At 36.8% G+C, this 15,473-nt stretch overlaps 2 protein-coding genes across 3 annotated transcripts; one reads left to right on the top strand and one right to left on the bottom strand.

Annotated features, from left to right (window-relative positions):
- The first annotated feature begins 737 nt into the window (after positions 1-737).
- LOC110067614 (elongin-C-like) lies at positions 738-5,419 on the top strand. The gene is made up of 4 exons (XM_020774959.2): positions 738-876; positions 3,638-3,816; positions 3,976-4,024; positions 4,602-5,419. Exons 2-4 carry the CDS (start codon positions 3,639-3,641, stop codon positions 4,741-4,743), a joined length of 369 nt encoding a protein of 122 aa, XP_020630618.1. The 5' UTR covers positions 738-876; position 3,638; the 3' UTR covers positions 4,744-5,419.
- Positions 5,420-6,542: 1,123 nt separating this feature from the next.
- LOC110067612 (O(6)-methylguanine-induced apoptosis 2-like) lies at positions 6,543-15,293 on the bottom strand. Of its 2 annotated transcripts, XM_020774957.2 has the most exons (11): positions 13,523-14,646; positions 12,793-12,911; positions 11,734-11,832; positions 11,228-11,273; positions 10,900-10,957; positions 10,469-10,541; positions 10,044-10,111; positions 9,799-9,851; positions 8,727-8,904; positions 7,945-8,138; positions 6,543-7,314 (listed from the first exon to the last, which is right to left on the bottom strand). In XM_020774957.2, the coding sequence occupies exons 1-11, from the start codon at positions 13,599-13,601 to the stop codon at positions 7,247-7,249; spliced, it is 1,035 nt and encodes a 344-aa protein (XP_020630616.1). In that variant the 5' UTR covers positions 13,602-14,646; the 3' UTR covers positions 6,543-7,246. The 2 variants fall into 2 exon arrangements, with proteins under 2 accessions (XP_020630616.1, XP_089135149.1); XM_089279023.1 differs by lacking the exon at positions 6,543-7,314 and having other exon boundaries at positions 7,841-8,138; positions 13,523-15,293.
- Positions 15,294-15,473: the final 180 nt, after the last annotated feature.

Raw genomic sequence — 15,473 nt, 5'->3', positions numbered from 1 at the left:
GGCAGGGGTATGGGAGACAGGTGGTTATGTTACAGGTCAAGCGGCATTGGAGCAAGGCGAAAAAGGGCGCGAGTCTTGAGAAAAAGATATGGGAGGCAGAAGAACAGACAATGGGAAGCAGTTCTGAACCCCCCACCTTGCCCGCCCCACTGTTAGTGAATGTCCTAACTTTTCTATGCTTGGCATTTGCTCAAGCCAACATTAAAAAATCAACTTGTGGAAAAAAAAACAGCAACAACACAGAACAAAAGTAATCCAAATGCACCTCAAAGCGTTCTTTTGATCAGCATGTAATGCCCATCCATCTTCCCATCCCAACCTGAAACCACCAAATACCTTCTTTTAAGGGTAAATTCTATATTTTGATCTGTTCTTCTCATCTGTAACCTCAGCTGCCTCCTGATGACACACAGTTTTGTGTGAGATGCATATGAGTAGCTTGTTCATTGTCAAGTTTCTCTAACAACTCGCTGCTATGCCAAGGTATTAAGAAAACGTTTCCCGATTCCTGGCTGTCACCCATTGGATAAGAGGCAAGGCGATTTCTCTCAGAATTGACTATTTGCTCCCAGCTGTAATTTCTAAGGGGTACTTTTGTCGCTATTTGTAGGGGGTTTTGTTTTTTTTTTTTAACAATGGACGAAAATTTTCCGCGCTCCTTCTCGACTTTTCGCGGGCGAATTTCGCGGGCTTAGAGATTCCCTAGTTTCCAGGTCATGTTTACCACTTGGAACCGCGAAGAATCTGGGATCAAGTACTGAGGTCAGGTTTATTCAGAAGCGTTGAAGTGAGAAAGTGGAAGGTCCATTATTGTTCTGTTTTTGACATTTTTAGGTGATTTCAGCCTACGTCTGAATAGCCTGACTACTCGGCGAGGTAAGTACAGGCATAAAGTCTTCTACTGAACGAATTTCTGTGGCTTTCTCGCTCGTCTTTGTTGTGTGAGTCAAGTGTATTGTGCATGTTGTCGCTAAGCATGGTCGAAAGGTTTTTCACGGAACAATTTCCTGTGTCGTCGTCTTGTGTAACAGAAGAGCTCTTTGTCGTTTAGGTTAAAGTAATATCGTTGTTTTTGTATTTCTGTTGAAAGCGATACAGTTCTCTGAACGAGACAGTGCACCGTAGAAATGTTTATATATTTCGCCGGTTTTAACATCAAATTAAATTGAAATAATGCATTTTTTGACACATGAATATTTGAAAATTTTTATTAGCAAGGCCACTTAAGTCTGACTATGTTAAAGGCTATTTAACTCAAGTTTTACTCATAAAGCTTGTCAGGCATAGATTAGAGAACACCGAACAACTGAAGCATGAAGCCGATGCATTTATGCGGTTGTAGACATTTTAGAATTGTGTACATCATATGTTACAGTCTTAAACTTGATTCGTTTGAGAGGATAAAGTAGGTTCAAAACAGTTAAAATTTGTGGTCATGTCTAAAATCAGACTTGCTTCTTTCTGCTAAGAACAAATTTGCTCAATTCTGTAATTGTAGTATTTCAGCAACAAGTTATTTGTTTTCAATTGTAAGATAAGAGACAGTCAAGCTTCTATAAGTAAAACATAAACCCAAGTGTATGCTGTGGTAAAACGAGCACCTTTTTAGCACGCTTTCATCATTTCTCCAGTTTTGGCACAGTTTCTGAGATAGCCCCTTTTACACACAGGGCTGCAAATAATTGTTTTTGTCTTGAAAGCACATAGACACCATCTTGGTCCACAAAACAAATTTTGGCCGAACATCACCAAAAAAGGTTCAAAACTTTATATCCTTTACGTCTGCTTTCAGTGTTACATGTATAGGCAACATCTTTTGATCATCTATTGACATGCCATCTCTCGATGTGCTATGCAAACTGATAACAGACCATTTAACTGTGAAACTAGCAATTTTTCTGGTTGTAATTGGAAAAAATGACAAATAAAGGATAATTATTACTGTTGCCCAATTTACAGGATAATCGAAACGATTTGAGTGTAGTCGATCAGCTCTCGATAGTGACTTCCAGTAGAATAGGGCGCTACCGCTTTTAGTCTTCAAAAGATGTAAACATTCATAACAGTCGATTTATCTTTCACAGAATGACATCTTGATACTCCAACCTTATTTTAATGTCAACTAAATCTGTCTTTCATGACTAAAAGTCAAGTTCTAACATTTTTTATGTAGGCCAGGTTACATAGCATGTTAAGAGATGGCATGTCAAAAGATGGTTGAATATCACGTGGTGACAGCTGTGCAGATTTTTTGGTTTCAAGAAGAGTGATGGTCACAAGCGTTTGCCTATAAAGGTTCCTAGAGGCTCGTAAAAAAGTCAGTCGGTGTGCATTCCAGTGGTTTTTACATGATATTATTGCCATGTAAGAAAAAAGGAGCAATTTTATTATGCCACTGATCGCTGAAAATTACCTTTTAGAATTATTTAAGGTGTGAGCATATCAATAAGTGAATAGCAAATACTGAGGATTTCAATTCCTTGCCATCTCCACATTCAGTTCAAAATTCAAAATGTTGAGATGGCCTTAAAACCTACATGTTCCATTGAAATGCAATACGAAAAGCATTGAAAAGCATTATCAAAATGCTACCTTTCAGGTAAAACAGAGGACATATAAAAAAGAAAACTTTATTACCCATCTTAATATTGTTTTGTTACTTACATGACTTACGAAAGCTGTGAATCCAAGGTCGTCCCCTTGGAACACAAAGTAAGATTTACTCAAGGTAGATTTTTATGCATCCTTACCTTAAAATGATTTACAATAAAACAAATAGTCCACACATCATGTCCAACCACAGTCAGGATTTAACTGGATACAAGCAAATTTGGGTCAGCCAATGTCCGATGACTGACTGTTATTTGCAGCCCTGCCTTATCCCTGTACCTTTTAGAAAAATTTGAACTGTTCATCTGAGTAGGCTGGCTAGCCTAGTTAAAACAGAGATCTTTTTTTTGTGACCAAGTTTTCAGTGACCAGGCTATTAAAAGTACTTTGCACATAACAAGTAGTCTGTAACTTTGATTTCATGTCACTGGATATTTACATTTATCATGTAAAAGTCAGCGGTATACCGAGTGGTAAAAAATTGATAAAAACGATATGATATCCTCACACGTGAAGATATGATATCTTCACATGTGAAGATATCATGTTTGATAACATTTCTTTTTTGTCCCTTTAACTACACTTAAATTTGTTGGTGTATGATCAAAACATCTTCGAATCTACTTTGGCCGTCTTCGGCAATCTTCGGCAATCTTCCGTAATCTTTGGAAAATGTTCAGAAATGTTTGGAAAATGCTCAGAAATGTACGTCTGCCCTTCAGAACAATTTTGGAAAATCTTCGAAAAGTGGTCAGAAATCTTCGGAAAATCGTCAAAAATGGCGTCATCAGCATGTCTATGTAATAAAAAGAACATTACACGTTAGCTCGAAGACATGAATTTTATGTTCTCATGGCAAAAACATTATCTCACTCGTTTGCTGCCCTCTCTCGTGAGATATAGTTCTTGCCACTTGAACATAAAATTCAGATCTTCTCGCCACTGTGTAATATCCTCTATGTCTATGCTGCAGTACTGCACGTACCAACCTCTCTCAACTTAATTTTTTTTGTTTATCTTTTAAAAGGATGACAGACAGTGATGACAAGAAGCTTGATGAAGGCCAAACAGAGCCAGTCTATGGAGGCTGCGAAGGACCAAACGCAATGTATGTGAAGCTGATTTCCAGTGATGACCATGAATTCATAATCAACAGGGACTATGCCTTGACATCAGGAACAATCAAAGCTATGTTAAGTGGCCCAGGTAAAACTAAGTATGATAAAATCTCTTTCAAAGTTTTACAGGCTTTTGCTGTGATTTTAATGAAAACATTTTATTGTTGTAATATTCAGTTTAATTTGATATTGTTAACATCTCTGCTACAATGACAATTTCAACAATTTCCTTTTTCTTCTTATGCAGGCCAGTTTTCTGAGAATGAAACCAATGAGGTCCACTTCAGAGAAATTCCGTAAGTACAGCTGCAGTAGAAACATTATTTTTATGACCTGCAACTGGTTTAAAAGGCTCTTCTTCCCAGGGGGGAGACTCTGATATAAAAAGGGTGAGAGTGCTCGTTGTACCTTTTAGGGGTTAAGAAATAATTTTAAGTACCTCTGAGGTGTTCAGCCTAAAAAGGTCCACAGTGGGAACTTTTGTGATACCTTTTAGGGTATTTAGCAGAAAAATATGACAGATGTTCTGTTTTAGAATCGGTACCCCTTAGGGGTGAAGAACAATGTAGATCTACCCCTAGCCACTTAATGCTACAGAAATCAGGATAAGCTCCAGCTGTATGGGCCGCTTCTCTTAACACAGCCTTTACCATAGACTAATTAAAGTAACTTACCCATCAAAATGTGGTGTCAATCTTTTTGGGAATGTACAAATTGTACATTTTCTCATGCATTCTGAACTTGTTCAGAACAGATAGCTACTACTGTCAAAACTAAGTTTTCCACTTCTGAGCACCATCTTTGTCAAATGACATGGCTTTGTATGGTTTAACTGACAAGGACAAACTCGTAACTCTCTGTTATTAATAATAGTTCCCATGTGCTGGCCAAAGTGTGTACTTATTTCATGTACAAAGTACGATACACCAACAGCAGTACTGAGATTCCAGAATTTCCCATCGCCCCGGAGATTGCACTGGAGTTGCTGATGGCTGCAAATTTCCTGGATTGTTAAAGGTTTTTTTTTTTTTGCAAAATAAGCAATGATTGACACGCCCATCATTAATTTTGTGATAATTTGTTTTTGCTTTTGAATGTTGTTTCCTTATCTGTGACAATAGTCTTCATTTAACATCTTTGCTAAAGGCTGCCAGATTCTCAGTCATTTTCAGAGAAGTCAATATTAAATATTTCCTCAAGCAATATCAGAAGTACATGCCAGACAAAAACTTCTGAATGTTATACATTTCACAGCTTAATACGAAATAATGATCAATGAAAACTTGCTGACAAATACACTGCACATCATTGTATCTGAAAGTCAGCTAAAGAGCTTATTAAAACACTGTGTATATTTACTTTCTAGCCCAACAACAAACTATTTACTAGAAAAGTAGTCTTTCAAATAGGAAAAACTAAATTGTTTTTCTTTAAGGGACATGTGATATTAAGAGCAAAAAAGTGTATAGAATACATCATCAGAAGTTACTGTTTTCATCTTTTTTTACAGATTTAGAGTGTGTGTGATTTTAGTTAAGTGTCAGACAAGTATATCAATAGCTTGTGAAAGATATTGCATTAATTCGTATTGAATGTACTTTTTGTTAACATCAGACTGGTTTTGTAAGATTTATTAAGTACAAGAAATGGTTTGAAAACAAAATAAAGGGATGGAAAGTCTGTTTAAAAAACTGACAAAATAAATATTAAATATTTGAAAATGCCAATGAAACACAGCTTTCATTGGAACCCCTATATATTTATTTAATAATAATAATTGCAGAACACACCTTGCAATGCTGCTTCTAATCAATTGATTTTTTCACACAAATTTGGCCTTTCCACATAAATTTTACTGACTGTGCTTTTCAAAAAGTTATCATAGTTCTCTCCATGCCAGGTGCATTAGGGCTGCAACTAGCGCTCTCCAAACACTTCTGTCTTGTGCCCTGCCCCTGTCTTCGGCCCAGCTGGACCAAAATGCCTCCTATAAAGTTATCGTAGGAACTCGGAAATTTAAATTTCAAAACCAGTGTTAGGGGTTTTTGCTGCTGTCAGTCATCTTAGTGGGCCTCTCAGGAAATAAATTTAGTGAAAAAGTATTTAGATTTTGGTGAGAAAGTGCAAAAGGTCTCATCTGTAGATTGTGCTGGTAATATATCAAACTCGTAAGACCGTGTTTGACCACATTTCCAAACACCAAGAAGAGAGTTGAAAATACGACGCGTAGCGGAGTATTTTTGACAAACTTTGAGGTGTTTGGAAATGTGGTTAAACACTGTCTTGATTGGTTGATATATCTTCTCAATTGAAACTAAATCTTAGAAGAACACAGAGAAATAAAAGCATAAAAATCTATAAGGTCAGATATCCAAATGCCAACAGGGTCATGATTTTATTTGTTTAAACTTGATGAATTGCACTTCCGGTACCTCAAATATCAATTTCTGTCACAAAGCATTTACGCACTTGTTCATGAATTAAACATTGTGCAGGATGCTGGTTCACAAAATTCCCTCCCCCTCCCTCCAAGAAGTGCATAATATCTAGTTTCCACTTATGGGTACGACAACTAAAAGAAACTTTGAGAAGAATGTGCAGCTAGCCATGATCAAGAGTTTTTCTTGAAGGGAGGCTTTGGACAGTTTTGGTGCAAGGACTTGAAGCAAGTGTTTACGAGGGTTTCAACTTACACCTGTTTGGGAGCTGCCAGTCAGTGGCAATTTGCTGCATTCCCATATCCATACACCACAAAACTGTACAACACAATACAGCATCTTAAAAATGCAAAAGCACACATTTTAGCATGCATCCTGCCTGTAATTAACATCAATTTTATTTTTCAAACCTCACATGCATTAACACCATGCATGAAAAAACTCTCAACATTATTTTATAAAAATACATTTTTCTAATCCCAAAGTATAAAGTCTTATTTTTGCATTATAAAAGTACTCACACTGGGATTTGTGTTTGGTTCTGGGAGCAATGGCTAAAATCATTTTATTATATTTATAATATTAAAGAATTATGCATTCTGTAGTGCCTACAACCTGGTTGATAAATGTGGGTTTAAAATTTAAAATCATGGTGGAACTTGAAACTCAATTTTCTTCAGAGCTCAAACTAAAAAAAACACATATATCATAATCTGTAAGTGTTACATAACTTTAGTTTTTGAAATATTTACACAAGCTTTAAAATGTACAACCTAAGCTTTTGCATTTATCTACATGCACTTAATATATACTTTATTAGGCAATGAAAATATGTGATGTATGAATATGAGCAATTTGCAATCTAGAAACACCAAAATTACAGACTGAGAAATTGACAATAAATATAACAGTACAGTTTTCACATCTTTACATGTATGTACATTGTATCTGGTTCCTATTTTGATCAATAGTTATTTATGTTTTAAAACAAGTATATTAATTTGTTAATAACTTTAAGTAAGTCCATAAATTATTTTGGTAATAAAATCCACTAAAGGCAAATTGCAAATTGGATGTAGACTATATCCATCTTCCTTGTGAATTGTAGATGAACGACTGTTTGCCATAATGCTGTGGTCGATAGGTTGCTGTAATGAATCAAAAAGTTGCGATAACTGTTAAATACAAAAGTAACTCTTATATCTTTTAATTAGTCAGCAATGAACACTCTTGCCTTACCGTGGACTTGCAAAAAATTAGGTTTACCATTGATAATAATATTGCAGAAACTATTGTTGGTTAGCAAACTGTGCTCAGTTGTGGGTACTGTCTTTTTGATTCTTCAACATTGATGTTGCCAATGGTAATTTTAGCATACAATGTATGTGTACATACCGGTACATATTTAGGCAGAGAAAACTTTTCAGAAACACTGTTTAGTAACAATGTCAAATTTTTAATAAGTAAAGTGCTAAAGAGATTCCCTCTTGGTAATTAATGGAAACCCCAATGAACAGAAAGGGCAAAATGAAAAATTCTAATCAAAGTGCATGTTAGATCATTTTTAAGCAGCTTGAATCACACTTTTTGTTTTTGTCTGTTTGCTTTTTCATTTGAAAAAGATTGGCATGCATATTTCACAATTAAAATAGACAACAGTGTATATTAAAATGACATACATGTATTATATTATCTTAATGATAAGTACAACATGAACCACACCTGGTCCCAGGCCGTGTAGTTAATTACTATTGCTGTCTGTTTTGTGGTTAACATACCTGGCCCTGGTGAGTCCTCCTCTCCAAGTACTCCCCCTGTCCATCGACTGGTCGTTGAGACGAAGGCAGAACTAGACATGTAGTGTTTAGGGGGGCCTTCATAATCAACCACATTGTAATGACCAGGACCTGGCATAGGTTCAAGGGGTGGGAGGGGCATCGCAGGTGCCGAGATACACAAGTAGTGCTTGTTACTGCAAGGAGAAAGTAAGGAAAAAGTCAAACTTGTACACAAAACTTTTAACACAATAATATTATTAATTTGCAATGCACAGTCCAGTAAATATAGTTATGTAGCTTTTTTTTGAACCAAAGTATTTTTTTCCAGCTGCATTCTATGGTCCAGAAAAAGAAGTTACTAAAAAGTCCACCCTCTATTAAATAAAAATTTATTGGGTTTATATTTTGAATACAATATTAATTGTACAGGGTGTTTATTTCAAATTTCAGGTTTTCCCTTGTAAATGTGTATGACTGTGCCAGCTTTATTTTTATACAGTCTTAGGTTTGGCTGTTCCCCCTGCTCTTATTTCATAAGTTCATTCAGACTACCTTTAGTCACAGGGGTGGTGGGTGTATTGTACAAAATGTTTTGTGATTCTATTGGGATGCGTGATCAAACTAAGAAAATACATGGTGTACATTTTACATAATCATGCAGTTGTTTAAATTTATGGGATATTCATTAAGTAAAGCCAAACTTTGATTACAAAACTCAGAGTTAGCTTGACAAAAAGGAATACCACTATCACCATCTAGTGTAATCCCCACACTCTACTTACTGAAATCCTGGTTGCTCCTTTGATGTACAAACATCTACTTTTTCAAAAGGTTTATATGACCCTGGCCCAGGGTATGGCACAGGAGACTGCATCATCTTTCTCTCTGTCGTGGACTTAAAGGGTGCTGTGGCGATTTTAGGTGAATCTGTTACAAGCGTGTCATTGATTGTGTAGTGACCTTGGTGAGAAAAAATGATAAGAAACGAACTTGACATTTGAAATTAAGGGACCAAAACTAGAAACATGAGATACACAGAGATTTGCATGGCAGCCATGTTATATGGCAGCAACAACAGAATTTGTTTCATTATTAATAATACACTGTAGTCATCATCTGTCTTCTCATTGGCGAAAAGCCTACAGTTAATTCTGGGAAACAGCGCAACCTACAGATTATTCACTAATCTGCTTGCAGATTAGTGAATAATCTGTAGGTTGCACATGCAATGTATGATTTCTAAGAGCAATGTCAAGTTCACAGACAGCGAAGTAAGAACATGGCTTGTCGATTCGCTTTATTGAGCCTGCAAGAAATTGAGGAATTGCTTGAAGATAAAGATTTGTAATGTATAACAAAACAAGGTCTTGGTTAGTGTTTTTGGCTTCAGGTGACAACACTTACCCTTAACCTTGATTATTCCAGATACAATGTATCACAAAAACCTCATCAAATAATTGTTTATAATTAGGTGAATTTACTATGTTCCCATTTTCAACAGCTGTTATTGCAGTTGATTCTGCAGTCAAATATTCTTTTGTTTTAAAAGGCATGCAAACAAGGCAAACGCGTCAATACAATGCAGAATTGACCCTTTCGCCTTGTTTGTGTGTCAAGCCACTGGTAACTGCAATAACAGCTATTCATTGTTCCTGCCATCTAACATGGCCACCATAGAGAACCTCTTTAAAGTAGTATATGTACTCACTGGAACAAGTGTACCTACATACATATGTATGCATATTATTAGTCATACCGGTAAGTGTGGTGTGTCTGAATTACATAGTAAAATCAGTTTTAATTTATGATAGGAAGGTGACTTTCAAAGAGAAGGTACAGACTGATGTATCTTACATGGAGATGGTCCATAGCTTGCTCCAGTACTCCAGTCCTTTGACCTTTTAGATCTGAAAAAGTGAAAAATAATACCAGTCACCAATAGTTACCGGTACTTTCATCAATTTTAATAATACAATCATTGTTAGTAAAATGACAAATTTTGCCCAGAAAACTCTGAGAACATTAATCAGTTTTCCCAGCTTGACACAACCATTATCAGTAGAATTTATGAACTGGTAATGACATCAAAGGTTTCTTACTTTGATTGAAATGCAGCACAAGCTGCAACATTATTGTCATAAACAACTCTTCCTGTAGTTCGACCAACCTGTCATGAGCATAATATGAAAATTCAAATTAGACAGCATACATAGTATCATAGGTCTGCTAAGCATGTAAAGAGCTTCAGCTTTATAATATCAAATGAGTACTAGTAAAAACATCAACATGTACAACAACATCATTTTACCGATAAAATGTTTTCCAAAGAGAGGTTTAACTTTTTCTGCCATGGCTGGTTTTTGCAGCTGAACACAGTCATGTACATGTTTTAAAGGGTACATGTATAATACATGTCAGAAGCATATCACCTCGACTAGGTGATATGCTTCAGTCTGTACACATTCATAGCCTTTGTTTGGCCATGATTGTCACTACAAGGTATCAATGATAAAAAAGCACTTACTGAATATTGGTTAGGTGCTGGAAACTGTTCTTTTTTGATGTCCCTTTGCAAAGCAATTGGAAGGTGGAAATTCCTACATGCAAAAATAGTGTTTTAAATTATTGCAGTAATAATAAGGTCCTGAAAATATGCACACCCAAGAAGATCTGAAGAGACTAAAGAGGGTAGGAGGTTTCAAAGGCCAAATTTTGAAGGAAAGGTGAATGGGAATTTCCAGAGGGGTTGGTACTCAAAATATGCCTGAGTCTTCTGAGGGAAGGGTATACATGTAGATAGTTGTTACTGTATGCTCTGGAACAGTACAATGAGCCCTCCTGAATATTGGCAGGATTATATTTTAGTTCTTTTGAAAATATTACATGTGACCTTGCAAACTAGAGACTAAACAATTTATTGTGTTTCAAAAAGTCACCATCCTACTTGACTTGTACCTTGTGACAGTAGATTTGTTGAAGTTGTGTTCTCTTGACACTGAGGGATCATACAGACCTGAAAAAAATATTTGTCTTAATATAAATTACATGGAGATAACAGCCAACTCGATACAAGGTCTGAATCTGCCCTTACAACACTGTCAGTAGAACATGACCACAAATGATAGCAATGGCAATGACGTCACATAACCATAAATTTTAGATCTCGAACTAACATTGCACCACTGCATATCTTAACGACACTGAAAATGCAGTGGAAATTCTGCATACCTTGGATAGCTTATGATGAGCAGGAAGTGGGGATTGTGCATACAAAGTAATTTACCTGGGCCTGGACCTGTATTCTTAACTCCTCTTGGGAAACGCCGTGCCTGCAGCAAAATTATTATGTAGCTATACATCAGTAAGAAAAATACATTTATTCAAAATATAACCCTCCAAGCTGCCATAACTTGTAACTATACAATGTAGTTAGCTATTATATAATAATTATTACTACATACACAATTTATGTATTCAACCATTTCATTAATCATCCCACTTTACCCCTCCCACTCCACTGGGAGTTTTCAGAAGTCGTCATATAATCATGGCAGATCTTGAACTTTGTGGCACAAATAGCTCTAGATAATTTTATGAGTAACAGTTCCTAATCATGAGAACATTAATCTAGGGTGGCCCACTTCCTTTTGCAGCAGGTTACTTTCAGTTGATAAATGTTGGGGTTTAAGTCCTAAAAAATAATCAAATTAATAGAGGTTACATAAATTTGCAAATTATTGGTAGTCTTATTCTTGGGAGGTTATTTCTTACTGTTAATTTAATGCTAACCTTGGATGCAAATCCACCAAAACCTTTCTTGGAGAAGGAAGAGCTTGCAGTTTCAGTTGATTTCAGCTCACCATAAGTCCCGGGTCCTGGGTTTGCACTCTGAATAAAAGATATTTAAAACCTTGTATCAATGTGTTGCAAAGAAGTAAATGTAGCTGTACAATGTTTTATTAAAAATACTACACTACTTGCATTAATCTCAAGGAAGTTAAATTGAAAAATGGTTCCAGTACAATAACAACAACACTTGATTTGCTCAAATTATATAAAACCAAGCAAATAAATAAATTTAATGACAAAAGAAACCCAAATATCACAAAAGAAAAATTTCAGTAGCCTAATAGATACTTACACCTAATCATACCTTTATGATACACTTCCATGGCATATCAAGCGAGTTTGGTAAGCCATGGTTCATATTTTGGCAATACGTACAGTAGTTGTGCCAAAATACCCATGGCAAGGCCAAACAAACCTGATATGCGGCCAAAGCGCACCAGAAACAGTATTCGGCCAAGTGACTATGATATTGTAGTCATATCAGGTCAGTGACTTGATATCACAGGATATCAGGACAGTAGACTCGGCTTCTGATTGACTAATTGCGAATATGGGTGCAGTAATACAGTCAGATAACTATAGTCAGGTAATATAGTGGTGCATTTAAAAGTTTAGAATGTAACTAGACAATAAATACATGTAAGTATGGCATGGCTTTGAGTTTGCGTCACAGGAGGCAGCGTGGCCAAGTGGTTAGCGCGCCAGATTTGAAATCCATAGGTCCCAGGTTCAAATCCCATTCTGACCGCCAGCTGATGTTGTTCTTGGTAGCTCAAAGTTCAACTTCTCGGCTGCACTTGTAAATAACCAACTGGTCTGCCTGACCTGCCAGTTGGGATTGTTAACCTAGGGTAGTTATGTTTATGTGAATATTTATTTATCGTTGTTTGTTTACATTGGTCCTGAAAAGCCCCAATGGGGAGTGGCCAATTAAGTACACATAGTTCATAATTTCCTATGCCTTGCATATAGGAGCAAATCTTATTCTACTGTACATACCACATTCATCCCTTCAAAGCGCTTGGATCTTGAAAGGAAACCTTTCCTCTCTGAGTTGTCACTCACTATTGTCTGATATTTACTTGGAATAGAAGCTGATGCCACTGTCTTTCCATGACCTGTTATAAGATAAAATAATGCATCAGCAGCTGAAAATCTGTAACATGAAATTCTCAAAGTACGCCCAAAGATCATATTTTTCTTGTATTTCTCTGCATTTCTGAATGGTGCAAAGTTTCTCTTGAGGAGGGAGATGTGGGGTTTATATTTGAACAATTGAATACTCTTCAGTAAGCTTCCATGAGGTAGCTTACAGTGGCAGTAAATAAGTCCCGTCAGAAAAGATTTAACAAAGAACTCCCTCTTCAAACGTCCGATCAATCAATCATAGAATACATCAAAGTTTTTCGGGGGTACAAAACATTTCACACCGCTCAATAATATGAAAACAAATGACAACGACTGATATAGTTACGAAAGCAGGATGGCGTTACTTTAGTCTAACACTTGCTTTACGCAAACCAAATAGCTTGGAAAACCTGTCACCTTATTTCTATTTGAGCTTAAGCTTAAACTTAAAACATTTTCATTGACTGCTGGCAGATCATATTTGCCAAATCGAACGCAAATGTTTTCCCTTTTAATTGTCATCTATCAAGGGAAATCACTTCAACTTTCGTTTTTAGTCATAGTCACTGAATCACATATAGCTGATCATCTAAATCGTTACCTTTGTGAATCCTTCCTGTCGTTATAGTTCCCCCAACAGCTCTTCTTTGTGGCTCTTCAACTTGTACGCTGTCCGCCATTTTGCTGTCTGACTCCTGGTCGCCTTGGTAACGTGCTTTCTTCGGACTGACCAGACTTAGAAGCCAGGCCGCGTATCGTGAGCTCAGGCTAAGGCCTGGTTCCGATCCTTCTTGCACAGTGGCTTGAATTAAAAATTTTTTACGGCAGAAATTAACACTGTAATTAAAACTCGATCGAGCTATTGATTCGAAACTTCAACATTCCTCAGGGCATTTGAAATGTTAAAGTTTTGGTTGTTCAACTCCCGCGGACCAAAAAGGTCGAAAAATGTTTTTCCCTTCCCTTCCTGGGATACCCCAGACACGGAATACTGTGTCCCAAGAATTGTAAAATGTAAAAGTGATTACATTTTCCTAAGCAAAACTATGTATTTACCTCCAAAGATATCACAAAGATCTGGAGAGCTCTTCTTTCCTTGACAAAACATTACACAAGGAATTTCGATGTCTTCTAGCTTCATCACGATTTCGAGCAACGTGAGTCAAATTCCCCGAGGCATCCCTCCCTTCAGGTGACAAATTCCAACTATAATGACCACCCCCTAATTCCAAATTCCGCCCCTCGGGACACATCAACGAGGTGAATTAAATGCCCAGGGCATTGCCGGGGAAGATCGATGTCTCATTTCGATCAATACTGTGACTGAAACGCACAGGAAAGAAAAGCCGACGACTATACATTTAAAACTACGGTGAAATCTGTATTAAGCGGACCCCATATTAAGCGGACACCCTTTATTAACTGGACACCAGCTGAAGTCCCAAGATTTTCTTCCCACATTTGCTGTAAAATAAACTCGCATTCAGCGGGCATCTCTGTTAAGCGGACGCGGACACCAATATTAAGCCATTTTGTTGCACAAAACCTGCAATAAGTGGACACTTCAAGAGCTTTTTACTTCTAAAGGTCTTGCTGAGACTCCTTCAACATTGTTCAGCGATGTCGTTTTAAAGCTAAGTGAGTATTCCAGATTGATGCATTGACTGACTAGACATTCTCCTATGAGCAGTGTTTGATCTTACACTGTGTTACACTGTGTTACAAGAGAGTTGATAATTAACTATTATTGCGCAGCACATTAGAACCTGTTTTGAGAGGACACCCTGTATTAAGCGGACACTAGTGCGGAGGGTCCCAAAAGAGTCCGCTAAATACAGGTTTCACTGTATACTTTTCCGGCTTTTCATCTCATTATAAGAATTTCACCTATCATTTCAGGGAAAAAGAATTGCTCATCAACGGTTTTAGACCCTATTAGTATAAAATTTCAGCTAACGTAGATACTTAGCTGTTGTTATCAAGGAAATATAAAACGTCACCCTTAAGCATTTACACACCCACCTATTCAAATGCTCAAGTTAGTTAGGAAGCTGGTTAGAAAGCTCAAATGTTAGCCTGTGCCAATATCCACGTTTTCGGGTTCTTTATCAATTCTAATTTTCTCGTGGGTGGATGAACAGACTACTGAAAAATTAAGTTCTCAATTCTCAAGTGTAAACGCACGCCTCCATCCTTATATCTACCCACACATTTGGATTAATAACCTCTCACTAGAGTAACTCAGGCTCGTGTCTGCCTCGCGAAATAATAATAATAACAAACACTCGCTCATTAGCATACTAACACGCACAGGTTTCCTTCCCTATATTCACTAAAATCGTAAACGTAGAAACATCCAATACGGCACCAGTAACTGAAAAGAACACGCGCTTGATGAATTTTGTTTTCATTTGTTTTCGTCTCTTTTCTTGCCTTTTTTTCACGAGGTTTGGTTTTGATAGAATTAAAGAACTCATCAGTATTTTTGATTAAAACATTAAACAGATGTAAATGAGGGCGGCAAATGAATCAGCTGGAACAAAGTAAAAAGA

Source organism: Orbicella faveolata, unplaced genomic scaffold (assembly GCF_042242905.1).
Source record: "Orbicella faveolata isolate gen_17 unplaced genomic scaffold, um_ofav_v1 contig_47, whole genome shotgun sequence".
Lineage (NCBI taxonomy): Eukaryota > Metazoa > Cnidaria > Anthozoa > Scleractinia > Merulinidae > Orbicella > Orbicella faveolata.
The sequence above is the reverse complement of the archived record's forward strand: the minus strand, read 5'-3'. Positions and strand labels throughout refer to the sequence as shown.

Coding starts and splice junctions, on each gene's coding strand:
- LOC110067614 (XM_020774959.2), top strand. CDS start 3,639: ATGACAGACAGTGATGACAAGAAGCTTGATGAAGGCCAAACAGAGCCA. Junction 3,817..3,975: donor AGCTATGTTAAGTGGCCCAG/GTAAAACTAAGT, acceptor CTTCTTATGCAG/GCCAGTTTTCTGAGAATGAA. Junction 4,025..4,601: donor GTCCACTTCAGAGAAATTCC/GTAAGTACAGCT, acceptor TATTAATAATAG/TTCCCATGTGCTGGCCAAAG.
- LOC110067612 (XM_089279023.1), bottom strand. CDS start 13,601: ATGGCGGACAGCGTACAAGTTGAAGAGCCACAAAGAAGAGCTGTTGGG. Junction 10,112..10,468: donor CAGCACCTAACCAATATTCA/GTAAGTGCTTTT, acceptor TGCTCATGACAG/GTTGGTCGAACTACAGGAAG. Junction 8,905..9,798: donor AAGCTATGGACCATCTCCAT/GTAAGATACATC, acceptor TTTCTCACCAAG/GTCACTACACAATCAATGAC.